This window comes from Diaporthe citri (genome assembly GCF_014595645.1).
Source record: "Diaporthe citri strain NFHF-8-4 chromosome Unknown scaffold_4, whole genome shotgun sequence".
In the NCBI taxonomy this organism is placed as follows: domain Eukaryota; kingdom Fungi; phylum Ascomycota; class Sordariomycetes; order Diaporthales; family Diaporthaceae; genus Diaporthe; species Diaporthe citri.
The window spans coordinates 4,908,150-4,924,335 of NW_025064849.1; the positions used below are offsets into that span (position 1 = coordinate 4,908,150).

Consider the following 16,186-nt stretch of genomic DNA (forward strand, 5'->3'; position numbering starts at 1 on the left):
TGACGAAGGCTCTATGGCATGGATTTTGTAGGATTACGAGGCACAAGCACAGTTGCATTTTGAGCCTTGACGATGATACCAATGTGGTGGAGAGAAAACAAAAGAATAAGCGGAGCCTCCGCATAGGGCACCATGGGCACCATGGGCACCATGGGCATGGATGAACTGGTTGATACTTGCATCAAGCGCGTTACTGTTGTCAGGCAGATGGACTTACCGGGCACACAGAAAGACACTTTTTGATGACGTATCTGCAGTCTACGACGGGGGGGGGGGGTTGAGAGAGGGAAAGAGAGAGTGAGAGAGACAAGAGGTCAGTTCTCAATGTCATGACTGCGCCCAATTGAATCACGGCGCCGGACGGCGGACCACCAAGCTCGACGCGGCGCTCACGGATGCGCAAGCAGAGGGCTCTGTCGAAATTAATGTTTTGTTTTTGCCCGTTGAAGAAGACCTATCATAGAACAAGAACGCCGTGACAATGCTTTGAATGTGAACTAGATTAAATCACGAGCCACCACCGCTCAGTGAGCGAGCGACAGCGAGGTGCGGAGCTCCCCACTTAGGATCATGCGTGAGCCGCCGCCACCTTGCTCGCGTTCTCTGGGGGCGGCGCCGGCAGTGCCGTGCCATCAGCGTTGCCGCCGTTGGCCAGTTCAGGAGCCTGGCGGTAGAGTATTATTTCGGACTGTTTGAAATATCTCCGGGCGTCTGGCAGGATGTGCAAGTAAGTATGGTGATCGTGGACCGGGTGAGACGGGTGGGCTTCCCCTGGCAGGATGGGACTTACCCTCGTCAATGAGTACCAGACTCAAATAGTATCTCGTGGAGAACTTCTTGTTCACGTCGCGGAATGTTGGCGTCAGGTCGAAGCCGCCTAGGAAGAGTCGGATGGGGATGGTCTCTCCTCTTGACGGCGAGCCGTCCATGATCTGCTCCGAGATAACCGCCGGTCAGCATTCCCAGCGCATCAATCGTGCTCCATCCTCGACCTCGTAGGATTGAAAATCTGCGGCGACACTCACCTCGAAGCGCACCAGCGTCTCGCTCTCGTTGTACTGGTTCGGCGCCGCACCGGTCGTCTCCCTCCGGATAATGCTAAGCTCCATGTGCTTGATCTTCAACCGAACCAGCAGGAAGTAGATCCTCCCGACTATGACGTCCTTTAGGTGGTATTTGCTCTTGGAGTACTCGAACTCGATGTGCAGGCAGTCCTCGATGCCGACGTCCATCTTGATGCTACTGTTCATCTCGGGCGGGATGCGGTACGAGTAGACCCAGATGTCCTTCTCGCGGATGACGTCGGCCATGCGCCGGCTGACGGTGACGCGGACAAAGTAGCGCAGCTTGACATTGATGCCGTTGTAGGACTCGTACTGCTTCTCGACGTTCTTGAAGTTGAAGTCGTAGGTCTGGGGGTGCTGGAGCTCGCCGGGCGCAGCGAGCTCTTGGACCAGGGAGAGGAATTCGTAGTGGTTGCCGCGATCGAAGAACATTTCTAAAGCACCAGGATGTCAGCAGGTACGAATTTGGGCCGGAATCGAGCCTAGGAGTGCTCGTGTGGCCATGGGCAGGCGGGCGGCGCACCTATCGTGCCTATGAACTGGACCTTGACGCCGGTATGCTCCAGGCGCTTGCCGTCCTTTGGCCTGACTGTGACGGCGCCCTTGACCGACTCGCCGTCCATGTACAGCGGTGCCTTCTCACGACGGTTCTTGTCCAGCTTCACGTCGACCATTGCGCGCTCGTCGGCATCCTCCAGGACGACGTCGATGTCGACGGGCGTCGCGAAGAAGTACGACATGTTGCCGGCGCCCCGTGAGCTAGGCAGCTTGACTGATGTGGATTGATCTGGCGGGAAAGTATTATATGGCGGGATGGTCCCGGGCTCGTGACGGGGGGCAGTCGGCGCCGAGGATGGTTGCGCTGAGGTCGAGGTGGTGAGAGGTTAGGAGTGGGAGTGGGAGTGAGCGCGGACGTGGTTGCGACTACGTAGCTTACTCCAGGTGCCTCTTGAGCGGACGAGGCGTCACTGCCGGCCAAGCTCCCCGTTGAAGACAACCCACCAGGGTACAGGGGGAGGGAGCTGGGATCTAGACTACAGCAGACAAACGCAACGCATGGACCAGCCAGAACAGGACATCCCCCCACGAGAGAAGCCAACATGTTGTCTGCTGTGTATATAGGACGTATAATCTTTTTGCCATTGACAGCACTTGTGGACTAAGTGACCGAAGGTCTCATGGTCTAGGCACATCAGTCCTGTGAGCCTATATTCTTTGACCCGAGCATCACATGGCCCGACCCCAGGGTTCAATTGTTCTCCAACAGCTCCGTCCGAGGGGTGGACGCAGACATGCATGCTGACTTCGTAGTCCAACGCCCAAATAAAACCAAGCTACCCAAACGCTTCACGACCAAGCCTTACCAAACTGAACCTGATCGAGCTGCGTAAGTTGACTCTCAATCGCTCATAGTTGAATGCCAGTCAATTTTTAGAAACTGGGCATATTAAATATGGTAGCTCCCATGGCTTCGTGTCAATTCAAGGGTGCTGGGGTAGTGTTATCGTTGAGCTGGATTGAGAATAAACATTCGACGCCCATTTAAAGACAAAAGCATTTTCGATGGTCTTCCAGATGTCCCAAGCCCGTGAGACACAGCTTTTACTGGCCCATCAGGACTGAATGAGGTGAAAGTTTGGCGAGGGAGCCGAGGGAGGCGGGTGAGGCAGGCGAACAGCCGATGATCGCTTATCGCTCATCGGGACCAGCGAAAGTCGCGCCAAGTGGGTCCACCCCAACGGCGTAAAGTAATTCCAAGCTCCGGACAAATCCAGCAGGCGCACGAATTTCGCTTGGGCCAGTGGGTGATTCTCAAAAGTTGCAGTCGGAGAGCGAACCTCGCGGCCCTTTGAAGATACCCTCATCGACAACCCATCTCGCCACACCCCCCCCGAACCGACCGGCAAGATGAAGTACATTCATTCCGAGGAGACCCTGGAGATCCCAGAGGGAGGTACGATTAACCTTTCGCACGCCTGAATTCCAGCCCAAAGCGAGCCAAGCCGGGCCGTCAATTGCCAGTCAAGAGGAGGACAAACGACAAATCACGACGCCGGAGGAGCGGTCCCACGGAGACAGACATGCAGATATTTATGCCCTGCCGAATCCATCGAGACGCGACCACCATGGCCTTCTTTTCTCACCGGCCGGAACCACACAGGGATGCGACAAGTTGGGGCTCCTTTTCTGGCGATTGACGGGCAACGGCTGGCACTTGCTAGGCAAACATACAACGAGCATGGGTTTTTGCATCAAATACTGACGAGGTTTTTGTCCCCACAAACAGTCAAGGTCCAGATCAAGGCCCGACAGGTCACTGTCGAGGGACCTCGGGGCAAGCTGGTCAAGGACCTGTCCCACATCGCCGTCAGCTTCTCGACGCCCAAGAAGAACGTCATCGCCATCCACATCCACCATGGTGTCCGCAAGAACGTCGCCGCCCTCCGAACCGTCCGCACCATCATCAACAACCTGATCGTCGGCGTCACGAAAGGCTTCAAGTACAAGATGCGATACGTCTACGCCCATTTCCCCATCAACGTCAACTTGGACAAGAACTCGGACGGTGTCTACGAGGTTGAGATCCGGTATGTTGAGAACCAGACGCCACTGGGATGATCAGAGGGAGGAAGGGTCAAAATGTCACGGGCGGTCCGGTATAAAATGGGAGCACGGAGGCTGATTATCTTGGTTGAACAGAAACTTCATCGGCGAGAAGCTCGTTCGCAGAGTCATCATGCAGTCCGGTGTCGATGTCGAGATCTCCAAGGCCCAGAAGGACGAGCTGGTCCTGTCCGGCAACTCCCTCGAGGCTGTCTCCCAGTCCGCCGCAGACATCCAGCAGATCTGCCGGGTGCGAAACAAGGATATCCGAAAGGTAAGATAATTTCCCATAGCCTAGCGCGGCGTTAATGGCAGTGGAATCCGGGGGGCAGGATGAGAACTAACGGCATGACAGTTCCTTGACGGTATGTACGTCTCGGAGAAGGGCAACGTCGTCGAGGATGCGGCGTAAATGGAGACCAGGGTCCTCGGTCTCGGTTTCTTTGTGCTTTTCTGGGTTCACGGAGTGGCAAGGGGTTCATCAATTTTGGGACATATGCATGTCAAGTAGCATGACGCTACGGAATCAAAAAGAATCGGAAATTTGACGAATCGATGCCTTCTTCCTGGCCAGAACGATGGCGACCAAACGACTACACATACTTCTGAGTGGCACGTGACAGCATCGAGTGGGGAGGTTGGAATACTTCCAGAAACGGTGTGAGATCCTCGCTCTCGGTGCTTCCCATCGATAATGAAGCCGCGAGCAATACTAGAAAATGCATGATACCTCACCGATGAAGGCCCGGGGCCACTGACGAGCACGTCACGGGGATGTGACTCAATATTCCGCCAGGCTGGCTGTATCCAAGGGACTGACTGTTCTTGCTCTGGACGCTGGCAACCTCGCTCAAAGGCGACTGAGCATTGCTAGATTGGTTGGCACCGCCAAGTGACACTGGAAGACGGCGACAGACATTGCTTCTGAACGGAGAGGAGAAGCCATTCTGATGACTATCACATGGGGCAAGCCCGAGCGCGTATGAATGTTGAGCGTACACGCTGAGCACGTAGACCACCAGCTGGGTATCGGCGCTGCTGCGTGGGCCCAGACCGACCCGTTCTTACGGGCGTTCGGCCCTCCACAGGGCGGAGCATTCGATCCTGGCGGAGCACCGACCTGTGCGATTGACTCCAAGAGGCTGCGCTGGGCCGTATCGTGTCCACCTCCTCGTACACGCCCATGTAGATCCGATGAAACGGGCGCAGCAGGCATCTGCAGTCTTTGATAGCACACTTAGTTGGTGCTGAGCCGAACGAAGAAGGATTGCAATATGCATGCTACTTCGTGAGAAGCCAATGGGGAATCTCTTCTTTTTTTCATTCCACATGTCTGCCTTACTGTCTGACGGACACGGGGAATGATAACCACATCGGGAGTATTCATATTTTATTCCTGCTAAGGTGCACGTTCCATCGTCATACTAGACATGTCATCAAATCCAAGGGCGTCATCTGCAGAGTTATTGACCACACATAGTTAAGCCATTCACACGCTGAACTCAAAGGAAGAACGTCAAGGATGCAATTATTGCAGATGGAGGACGAGTGTTGCGCTGCGCGACTTGAATGTTGATTATGCTGGTACCGTCTCGATATATGGTGATATCGGCTCGTGGGAGACGAATGATAACACGAGCTTTCAAGCACTTTAGAGACACATGAGAATCTCAGCAACTGCTCTGAGGTGTTGACAGCATCGTCAGATGGGTTGAGCTTGCAAAGTGAGGCCACACCGTTATGGGCTCCAAGCCTGGGTCCATCAAGCGGTGCCAGCTGGGAAACGGCCCGGCAGGCTTTGCTCAGTTCTAGCTTGTTAAGGTTAAGGCCAGGCCCACTTTCTAAGGTTTGCCGAGTGAGGTCAGGCTAGCCCCGGTCACCCGAGGTCATTGCCCAGTCAGCGGGGAGGGGGAGCAGCTCTCCTTGTTGGTGGGAAAGCAAACACAAGCACAAAATACCTACCTACCTACCACGCCTACCTACTGCGTACCAGGGCGTGCATGTGCAGCTTGGGACGGAGCGAACCACTGCTTCCACAGGTGGGATCGAGGCTTCATAGCTTGCAGGTTGGCCGCTCCGTACCCTGCAGCCGTGCAGGGCCCGGCATTGGATGATTCCAAGGCTGGCCAGCCAGTGACGGACAACTCAGAGGGATGGGATGGCAATTGAGCCTGATGATCGGGCGGGGAGGGGTCATTTGTTGTTAGACGGATGGATACCCGAGGACGGGACGTACCTTGCAGTGGACAACTCTGGGTAGACTGTGACGGCCAGGACATGACGACCAGGTGTTGTCACTTAGCCAGCTGATACAGAGAAATGGATACTGGTGATTGCTGATGACGAGCTGGTCCCTTCCTGATTGTGTAGTGCAGTGCCGTGTTGACGGGGCCCTGGTGACGAAAGAGGCATCTGTTTGGAAAATGGGTGAGGTTGGGGACTGGGGCCGAGGTGGCTGGTAAACAACCTCGCATCCCACTTTGGCTAACACCCAAGCTCGACATCCCACACCCTCAAGGACCCCCGGTATTTCACTATTTCGCTCACTGCTGCTGCTTATTATTCAGAATCCCTACGGACGGCGTTTTAAGTGAGGCACGGAGTAGATGCCCTGCATTTTGCCAGCCATCCAAATAAAAAAAATCCAGGCCTCAGAAACACCATCTGCACTACTGGCTCCTGTCACACCTCACATGCTTTTCTCGCCCTTCTCCTCTTCCTCTCGCATTCCAATTCTTTACACTCACACTTACACTGCATTGCATTCCTCTCCTCACTCCCACTCTGGCCTCATACTCTATCGCGATTAAGGTTTCTTCCTTAGATCGCAGGCTGTGCGGAGGAAAGCATAGGCGACCCTTACTTACGTCAAGCACCGTCCGTGAGCAGCACCCAACATCAACATCAGACGGCTCAAGTCGGCCCAGCTTTGACTCGTCGTACCACACTCTTCGCTTTGCGACAAGCTCATTCCAGCCCCGACCTCGTTCTCTCCTCGTGGCATCAAGACACGGCACGGGTCGAAGCTTCTCCTCCACAGCACTGGCCAGCTTCAACTTCATTCCTGGGCCCCAACACCCTCTGTCGGCTGCACCTGAGCTGAGGCGGCGGAAGCAGAAGGTGTGTGAGGTGCCAGCACCAAGGAGGGGGTGCTCGTCTGCAGCTCCTCTTTTCTGTCAGCCAGCTCGACAGCAACAGCGACAGCAACAGCGACAGCTTTCGATCAACACCATGGTTTCCTCGGCTGATCAGCGGCCCCGCCCGCTGCCCTCCATCACATCATTACAAAAGCTGCTCCTGTGCCTGAGCGCATCATTACAGCTTGCACATGCCGGCCCCTACCCAAAAGATGACCTGCACGATGTCCTGGGCGCCGGCTTCTTGGTCGACCGCAGCTGCGCAACCTACTGCGGAGTCGACAACCAGTACTGTTGCGCTCAAGGGCAGGCCTGCACCACCAATGCAGGCATCGCAGGATGTACCGATACTGCCCTCGGCGGTGGCTTTGGTATTTATACCACAACGTGGACCGAGACGGACACGTACACCAGCACCATCTCGAGTTACTACCCTGCAACCACCGGCGACAACGGTGCCGATTGTGTGCCTCCAGCAGGCTCAGGCCAGATTGCATGTGGCCCAATCTGCTGCGCGAGCTGGCAGTACTGCGCCTCTAACGGCCAATGCGGTGGGGGACCTGGCCCCGGTGCCGGTGCGACAACTACTGAGGCCGCGGGCGGTGGTGGCGGCGGCATGATTACGTCCACCATCACCACCAGTGGGACCACCATCACTACCCAGTACAGCGCGCCATACAGAGTGACCAGCGGCACCACTGGGACCGGCACGACCACCTCCACAGGTACATTGGAGAGCGCGACGGCCACGGGAAGCGGCAACGGGACCGCCGTGACTACCGGTGGAAATGGCCTGAGCGGCGGTGCTATCGCCGGCATCGTCATCGGCGTCATTGCCGGAGTCGTCCTGCTGCTCGCCATTTGCGCCTGCTGTATCATGCGCGGCCTGTGGCACGGCCTGCTGGCCATCTTCGGGCTCGGCCCCGGGCGGAAGAGGAAGTCTCGCAGCCGTGACCGCGAGACCATCATCGTCGAAGAGGAGCGCTACAGGCGCGGCGGCAGCGCAGCAGCTCACTCCAGACGAGACACACACACCGGCTGGTTTGCGGCACGGCCGCCGCCGAGGTCAGCAGCAGGCAGCCGGCGTGCATCTGGCGTGTCGGAGAAGAAGAGGGAATCGACCAATGCTGGGTGGTGGGGAGCTGGCGCGCTGGGTACGTTGGGCCTGTTGCTAGGCCTTCGACGAGACAAGAAGCGCAAGGAGCAGGCGAAGCGGACGTCACGGGCGAGAAGCGACGTGAGCAGCAGCTACTTCTCGGACTCGTACACGGCCAGCAGCCCCAGTGAGTTCTCTTCAGACTACACTTACTCCAGTGTTTATACGCGTCCTCCGCAATCCCACGCTCCGGTCCAGGCCCATCGGGGCCCTCCTACCGTGTACTCGGCATCGGGTGCCGGTAGGGAGAGGGATGACTATTTCAAATCTAACGTGCCACCCGATTATGCAGGCTCCGCGAGCTCTGGTGGTAGGACACGAGATACACGCCGTAGCCGCCGGACGGAGACCACACGCATCTCGCGTGCTCCGTCCCGGCGGTGATAAAAAGAATAGTGGCCGCCTTCTAGGGCTGCCCCTGTTTTTTCCTTTTCAATAAATAAAAAATCGTGTATCTCCTGTTTCCTTTGTCAACAACCACCAAAAGCGTCCGTCCTCTCCTGCCGAGAGCGACCCGAACCTCTTACCGGAGAGGTACAAGCACAACAAACCCATCAAGAGACCCCCGTGTACACAACATAAGATCAAACACCCAACCCCCCATGAGACACCACATGCCTCCTGGCTACCAGCATCCGCAAAGCTTTGCATGGATACGACCCAGCCCGCTGTCAGGTCAGCGGGCTGGAGTCTTTGGTATATATCACTAATCTTCAAGCCCTTCCCCGTTGTTTGCACCTTTTGCTGGTTGGACTTTTCTTTGATAATACTGCTTGGCGTTTATGGAAGGAACAAGAAGAATAAACGCACCAGGGGATGCTTTTTAGCCCCCCTTTTTCTTCTTCTTGAAGCAGAGGCTGGATGACGAGACATGAGGGCGGGTGGCGGGATGACGAATGACGAGACGAAGGGAAAGGAGTCACGAAGGAATCTGGTGACGAGAGTAGATCACACCGGTCGGGTCGCCGAGTACGGTAATGAAGACGACAAGAGCTTATGGACGATCTGACCAGATGGATGGATGGATGGATGGATGGATGGATGGATGGATATGAGAAGAGATGATATTGTACAATCACCCAACTCGGCACGTTATGAGACGAGACATCTGGATACCCATGCAGTCGATAGATGATGAGGCATGATCTGGAGGGATAATGAATGCATCTGAGCTCAAAGAAAGCTCTGCACAACAAGACCTGACCGTTCAGCGACTGCTTCTGATGTGGATAGAATCCACAGCAGTGATAATAGGTTCTCAGGACAAGTACTGTGTAGGGGTCGTGATTGATGCTGTTGGCCTGGTCCGAGTTCAGGCCCGCAGCCAGCCAGCCAGAAATTGTTAGTACACGCCTGGGCGGCGGCAGAGGAGCCAGAAGGAGCTCCAGCTCTATCTGAGCAGTGCCCGCTGAGCTGGTGCAGTACAGCAGCTGATAGCCCATGTCATTTCGTAATCGTGCTCTGCAGCTCTCGACCTCGACCTCGACCACGACCACGACCACGGCCCTCGCAGTGACGACAACCCGATTCCCGCAGCCACCAGCGAGAGCTTCCCAGCCCATCCTCCTAGCTTCTGACCACACCTCCCTTTTCCTGTTCCACCCCCAACCGACGGCATCGACCATCAAACCAGAAGAAACATGTCGCTGGACCCGCCAACGTATCTCGCCTCGCTGCAGAACAATATCCGCCAACGGCCGATCCCATGGGAGGGCGCAGTGCGGGCTGGCACCCTGACGGAGGACCAATTGGCCGAGATCAAGGCCGTCGAGCGGGCGAAGAAGGAGGCACGCGTACAGACTGTCGAGGGCGATCTCGATGGATACCGGATACTGTTCGTCGGCGAGGAGGGCAAGCCCAGCGTGCTCGAGCTGGCGCGGAAGAGGACAGAGGTCGTGCAGTACATCTTGGTCCTGCTGAGCGACCTTCTCGACAGTACGTTGGACTTATAGGCGTCCATATGCGGCCCTCGCAACGGTCTGGGGATCTTGCAGCTACTGACTGGGTGCTCACAGGCGTCCCCTCTCTGTCGAAAGCGCTCTTCAAGAACGGCGACCCATACAAGCACTTCCTCCCGCTGCTCGCACACTCCTCCAGCTCCGAAGACCCCATACCCCTCCTCACCTCTACTGTCCTGACCAGCCTGATGGCAAGCTCTCGCGACGAGTCCACGGCGACTGTCAAGAAGGCCCTCCCACACCTCTTCAGCTACCTGTCCTCCCTCACCAAGAACTCGGACGCCGGGCTGCAGGACATCGGCGTGCTCGAATACTCCTCCTTGCTGTACGGAAGTGCATCCAGGAAGCAGTTCTGGGCCCAGCGTAGCGAGACTGTCGCCCCGCTGATAGAGATACTACAGAAGGCTTGTGGCGTTTCCAATGGTGATGTGTCTGCCAGCCTGTGGAGTGGCACGACGGGCCTTTCCAGGAGCGCAGAGTCTGAAGGCTCGTTGGGCGGCGGCGTTGGCCTGCAGTTGCTTTACCATGTGCTGCTCGTCCTGTGGCAGCTAAGCTTCGAGGGCGAGGAAGTTGGAGATGAGTTGAACGAGTAAGCAAATACCGCCGGGCAGATATTCCCCTACATGAATATCTGGTGGGCGTTGGTGCTGACACTTTCACAGCGAGTATGACATCGTCCTCCTCTACACACAGCTCCTTCGTCTCTCCCCCAAGGAGAAGACGACCCGCCTCCTCGTCTCCACGCTCTACAACCTCCTGCGCACCAACCAAAAGACCCTCCTCCCGCAGGCGGTGCTGGTGCGCCTGCCCGCGCTGTTGCAGAACCTCAGCACGCGCCACCTGACGGACCCAGACCTGCAGGAGGAGCTGGCGGCGCTGAAGGAGATGCTGGAGGAGTACACCAAGACCAAGACGACGTTCGACGAGTACGTGGCCGAGGTGCAGTCGGGCCACCTGCGGTGGTCGCCGCCGCACAAGAGCACGGTATTCTGGGCGGAGAACGCGCGCAAGATCATCGACTACGAGAACGGCGAGCTGCTGAAGAAGCTGGCCGAGGTCATGACCAAGCCGTGGGACAACGACAAGGCTGTGCTGGCCATCGCCTGCAACGACGTCGGCAGCCTTGTCCGCGAGGTGCCCGAGCGGCGCGGAACGCTGGAGAAGCTCGGCCTCAAGACGAGGGTCATGCAGCTCATGGGCGAGGCCGACGAGAACGTGAGGTGGGAGAGCCTCAGGGCGCTGGGCGGCTGGCTCAAGTATAGCTTCGAGAACAACGACAAATAAAGTGTGGCTTCTAGCTGTAGTTGCGGCGGCAGGGCGGTAGGCCGGGAATGGGTAGCATATGAGAAACGGTACGAAGCATTGCATTTGTATTCTGATGTTCTGTTCCTTTTCCTCCTGTGTTCAAGACATTTGGGTACATGACTGGCCCGACTGGCCAAGACCATTGCATCCGTCTCATGTGTCATTTGTGCTAGTGCTCGCCAACCAGGTACGTCGGGATTTCTTGAGCGGACATATGTCCGTTCTAAAGAGTATAAAGCCTGATATATGGCTTACTAGGCGTTCTCATGAGACACACTCGGCCCAGTGAAAGACCAGAACTCAACAGCAAAACTCGTTCTTTTACAAATGACAACACTGCCTATATCAGAGCACTCGTGGGCTGCGTTGCCTGACCTGCTCTTGATGAGGTTTATATTACCAGGCGGGAAAACAAAGAGACAAGCCAATTGTAATGTTTCCCCAAAGACGGTGTTGGCTGTACGCGTCTAGATGGGAGCTTCCATCACATATATCGTGCCGGTCTCTGATGTCCTCGTGCAACGTGGAGGCGAGCATGGCTGGTTATACGTGGAAAACTCAGTACCAGTATGTGATGGTTTCACATGTAAATACCGAACCTCTTTGTCTCAACTTCTGGCCTTGAGTATACATTCTATATCTGTTAGTTATTGTGGGCTGCGATGCACCGCTCAAGAAGTGAATGAGTAGAACGTATACCGGAATGTGTACAGAGAGTGTATTGTTACTCTGCACATTTATCTCCTCGTCAATGGAACAAGTGAATCCGTTTCTTTAGTGCGTATAAATGTTCCACTAGTCACATCAGACCACAATACTATCTATACAAGTCGTCGCCAACACAATAGTTGGAAGCAGCGAATAATGCCGAGTTGGACATCTGCGTCTTGACGAAAATGAGACCGGTGAGGCATGGTCGCCAGCCCGGGTAAGCAGCGGTTCTCCACGAGAATGTTGTCTTTTTACTAACTTCCTGATTACGTTTCCAATCTGTCAACATTACAATAGAACAGGTTGGTGTTAGGGACGTGATTTCAGTTAAATGGATAGATAGTCCGGAGGCAAGTTGAGACAGAAGCAGGCGGCTCAAGCGAATGCCCTTCTTAATTGTTTTGATCATAATTTTGAATGCCTATCGCGGACAGGCGACCATACCCACACGACCTTTTGTTGAATGCTGTTGATATCCATTGCCGCCTTTTGTCGCTCCTTCCATCGTTGTTGAAGTTATGCAATAACGCTACAAGAATTCCCTCTTATGCGGGAGCGGTGTCTTTCCAATACTTTGACTCCACAAATGGCATCTTGGTCACCGTGGCCTTACGGTTCCGCCCTCTCACAACAACATCGACCTCTGTGCCCGACTTGTGGAATCCGTTCTTGATGTAACCCATGGCAATGTTCTTGCCCAGCGTCGGGCTCGGGCAGCCACTGGTGACCTTGCCAATCTTCTCGCCCTCCCTGCTCACGACCTCGACGCCTTCTCTTGCGGGCGCCCCCTCGACTATGAAGCCGACACGCCTCCTCTCGACACCCAAGCCGCCTTTGCTCTTGAGGACGCTGCTTGGAGATGAGGTTGGCGCCGTGGTACCCGGCGTCCGCGCCCCTCCGCTCCTTGGGGATAATCCAGCTCAGACCGCCCTCGACGGGGGTGGTGGTGTCATTCAGGTCGTGGCCGTACAGGCACATGCCCGCCTCCAGCCTCAGGCTGTCCCTCGCGCCCAGGCCCGCGAACTGGAGCTTCTCCGGGCCGACAGCCAGCAGCGCCTCCGTCACGGCCACGGTCTCCTCGGCGGAAGGGACCGAGATCTCGAAGCCGTCCTCGCCGGTGTAGCCCCCGCGGCTGATCAGCACCGGGCTGGACACGTCCATGCCGAGCAGCTTGATCTTGGCCGAGGTGCACGAGCCGAAGTACAGCTTCGTCAAGCCCACGGCCTCGGGGTCGACGAGCACGGACTCCAGGATTTCGGCGCTCAGGGGGGCCCTGAAGGGCGATGAGCCCCTTCTCGTCCTGCTTCTCGTGCTTGACCTGGCCGCCGAAGGTGGCGAGCTGCCCGGCCAGGTAGGCGTCGTCCTTCTCGCGGCAGGCGGCATTGGTGACGACGTAGAACCTGTCATCAGCAAGCTTCGTGATGATGGTGTCGTCGACGATGCCGCCCGTCTCGGGGTGCAGGAGGGCGGACAGGGTGCTCTTGTTCACGGGCAGGGTCTCGAGGTTGGAGGGCGTGACCTTTTGCAGGAAGGCGGCGGCGTCCGGGCCGCTGAAGATGCGCTGCACCATGTGCGAGACGTCGAAGAGCGAGGCGTGGGTGCGGGTGAACTTGTGTGACTCGGAGACGGAGAGGCCTGAGTACTGCACGGGCATCTGGAAGCCGCCGAAGGGGACCATCTTTGCGCCATGGGCGAGGTGAAGATCGTACAGGGCGGTCTTCTGCAGAGGGGCCTCAGACGAGTAGCTCCTGCTGCTTTGCTTGTTGGCTGCGAGCAGTGGTGCCCTCAGTGAGCCAGCCCTCAGTGGTGAGGGCGGGGATGAGGACGAGGACGAGCATGAGGACAGGGCGCGGCACGACACGGCGAGTGAGCTGCCAACGCCAGCCTTGGCCCGGAGGCCGGTTTGGGGCCTCACAAGTGATTTTATTCTCCTCATGCTGTCTAATTGGTGTGCTTGCAGCCTCAGGGAAAGGAAAGAAAGGAAGAAGGACGGAGACTCATCCCAAGTCCTCCTTGTCCCCGAGACTCGTGTACTGCCGGCTATCACAGGCATGTCGTCCCGGTGTTGTTATTATTAGTCAGGGCAACTCGGCGTCCCGCTGCCGATAGCGGCGATTGAGTGCCGTCAGCTAGTCAGTCGCCCCCGTCCAAGTGTAAGCGGGAGACAAGTTCCAATTATGAGGCACCACTCCTAACCCTGAGTCTGCCGTCAACCCCCAAACTCATCGCTCGTCAGACCCTAGACCCTACACCATGACAGCATCTCGACCACGGCCATCTGGTCCTCGAGCCCTGCATCTTCAGTGCCTTCAACTTGCTTCATGCCTAGGCATCTCCTGACTGCCTTCACCACCTGCCCCCCAGCCTGGTGCTCCAGATCATCCACGGCTCCCTGCTTCCCCATGAGCTCGTCTAGCGATGGCACCTCAGTCACGCCGTTTGTGTTTTCTGCCTGCTCCAGCCTGCCTCCAAATCCCTGGTCCGTGTGCTCGGAATGCAGGTCTGCGAGGGATTTCCATGCCATGAGCTCCACAATGAGACATCCCAGCGCATACATGTCGAACCTCTTCTGGTAGGTCTGTCGACCCGCCCCGCGGGCTTGCGGGTGACGGTACAGCTCTGATCTCAGGCTCGACTCGGGCAGCTGCGTGAACGCTTTGGCTGCATCCTGAGTGTCCGGCCGGGCATAGTCGTACCCAACTATGTATGGCGTCGTCTGCAAGATCTCCTCGCGCTTTGCCCCCTGCTTGGCCAGGAACACGACGTTGGTCGGTCGCAGCGACTTGTGCATCCAACCCGCCGTGTGCAGCTGCAGCACCGCCTCTGCAACGCTGCGGCTGACCTCAAGTCGTCTGGCGAGTGAGATTCTTCGTGTCGTCTTCACCAGCTCATCCAGCCCTGTCACTTGCAAGTCTACTGCATCCGTTGGCAACACGAACACAAGACCGTACCGTCCTTTCTCCTTCACCGAGACCAGTCCCAAGCAGGGGAGCGAGTGGAAGGACTCGTGGACCAGGGACATGAGAAGAACAGTCAAGGCCTTCATTTGCTGCTCAAACCTCGACCACTCCGGGCCCTCCGCAATCTTCCACTGCACAAGGACTGGCGCATCCTGGTACAGACCAAGCTCGATCCCGGTCTCGTGCAACTCGCCTCCGGCTCTGGGTCGAAGATACCGGTGCTTCAGCCTCCGAAGTTTCGGCATGAAGCTTGGTGCCTTTCTAAACGACGGTGTCTCCTCATCTTCGCGTTTGTCTGCGCCAACGACCAGTCTGACCTGCTTCACGTAAGCTGCAGCTTTTATCGCTTCCTCGCCAATGGTGTCTTCCGACTCCAACAAGCTCTTCGATTTGCTCCGCCTCCGTGGTGCTCGGGATGAAAGAGACAAGCCCGCGAAGGAGCTTTTCCATGTCGTCTCTGTCACTCTCCCGTTCCGCATGATCAAGGAGCATATCCAAGTTGTCGACTAGGTTCTTGATCTCGTCCAGATACTGCTTCAATTTGGTCATGTCGCGCGTTGCCCATCGCAGCCTTTTGACTGTAGAGTTGCTTTCTTGGATGATTTTCCCTGCCGCTGTCTGAATGGTCGGCCGCAGGCGAGCGATGAGCTCCGCAATTCCTTGTTTTGGTGATTCCGCACTGCAAAGCTTTTCAGCCGTTTCCAACGTCTCTTCGGACACTTCCAGGTGGTAACGGGTCTTGAGCTTCTCAGCAGACGTCAACATCACCAGCAATTGGTCCAGCACGAGCCTGGCATACTGCCAATTGACCGCAGGTCTCTCCGTTTTCCCTAATCCAGATCGCTCTGCCCATTTGATCAGACGGTACTTCTGTATTTCCAACCCAGTCCTCAAAAGGTCGCCGTCCGAGCCGATATTCTGCGTCGTCTCGAAGAACTCGAAGGCCTGCACACAACCCTGAAATGATTGGAGGGCAAAAGCAATGAAGCTGACGCCGGCTGCTGCGACCTCGAGACCCGCCATCATACACCTTACTCTTTTGATGTGAACAAAGACACCTATTGTTCGCCTTTCTTGATCTTTTATGGCCGACGCTGGGAAACGAGGTGGCTGGACAGCTGCTGCCAATGCGGGCGGAGACGCACGTTATCCGTGTGACATCTCCTGCATCAGCCGCTCATGTTCGCATGGCACCAAACAGAGCCCAGTCCAGAAACGGATACCTGCAGCTTGCATCAACCAGCAGTGGTGAGATTTGATCCACAGCCTTACGAGGGGTCATAGTCTCCAA

At 56.5% G+C, this 16,186-nt stretch overlaps 6 protein-coding genes across 6 annotated transcripts; 3 read left to right on the forward strand and 3 right to left on the reverse strand.

Annotated features, from left to right (window-relative positions):
* Nucleotides 1–568: 568 nt before the first annotated feature.
* Nucleotides 569–1,804, reverse strand: INS49_010436 (uncharacterized protein; the record flags this gene model as incomplete). Its single annotated transcript, XM_043171161.1, has 4 exons — nucleotides 569–711; nucleotides 791–932; nucleotides 1,026–1,498; nucleotides 1,588–1,804. 4 exons carry the CDS (start codon nucleotides 1,802–1,804, stop codon nucleotides 569–571), a joined length of 975 nt encoding a protein of 324 aa, XP_043025726.1.
* A 1,168-nt stretch (nucleotides 1,805–2,972) lies between these two features.
* On the forward strand, nucleotides 2,973–4,080 carry INS49_010437 (uncharacterized protein; the record flags this gene model as incomplete). Its single annotated transcript, XM_043171162.1, has 4 exons — nucleotides 2,973–3,018; nucleotides 3,352–3,652; nucleotides 3,765–3,942; nucleotides 4,024–4,080. The coding sequence occupies 4 exons, from the start codon at nucleotides 2,973–2,975 to the stop codon at nucleotides 4,078–4,080; spliced, it is 582 nt and encodes a 193-aa protein (XP_043025727.1).
* A 2,819-nt stretch (nucleotides 4,081–6,899) lies between these two features.
* Nucleotides 6,900–8,345, forward strand: INS49_010438 (uncharacterized protein; the record flags this gene model as incomplete). The annotated part of the gene is made up of 1 exon (XM_043171163.1): nucleotides 6,900–8,345. One exon carries the CDS (start codon nucleotides 6,900–6,902, stop codon nucleotides 8,343–8,345), a length of 1,446 nt encoding a protein of 481 aa, XP_043025728.1.
* Nucleotides 8,346–9,601: 1,256 nt separating this feature from the next.
* On the forward strand, nucleotides 9,602–11,203 carry INS49_010439 (uncharacterized protein; the record flags this gene model as incomplete). The annotated part of the gene is made up of 3 exons (XM_043171164.1): nucleotides 9,602–9,896; nucleotides 9,977–10,508; nucleotides 10,582–11,203. 3 exons carry the CDS (start codon nucleotides 9,602–9,604, stop codon nucleotides 11,201–11,203), a joined length of 1,449 nt encoding a protein of 482 aa, XP_043025729.1.
* Nucleotides 11,204–12,480: 1,277 nt separating this feature from the next.
* Nucleotides 12,481–13,871, reverse strand: INS49_010440 (uncharacterized protein; the record flags this gene model as incomplete). The annotated part of the gene is made up of 3 exons (XM_043171165.1): nucleotides 12,481–12,784; nucleotides 12,816–13,159; nucleotides 13,182–13,871. The coding sequence occupies 3 exons, from the start codon at nucleotides 13,869–13,871 to the stop codon at nucleotides 12,481–12,483; spliced, it is 1,338 nt and encodes a 445-aa protein (XP_043025730.1).
* A 303-nt stretch (nucleotides 13,872–14,174) lies between these two features.
* INS49_010441 (uncharacterized protein) lies at nucleotides 14,175–15,921 on the reverse strand (the record flags this gene model as incomplete). Its single annotated transcript, XM_043171166.1, has 2 exons — nucleotides 14,175–15,212; nucleotides 15,268–15,921. The coding sequence occupies 2 exons, from the start codon at nucleotides 15,919–15,921 to the stop codon at nucleotides 14,175–14,177; spliced, it is 1,692 nt and encodes a 563-aa protein (XP_043025731.1).
* Between the last annotated feature and the right edge of the window lie 265 nt (nucleotides 15,922–16,186).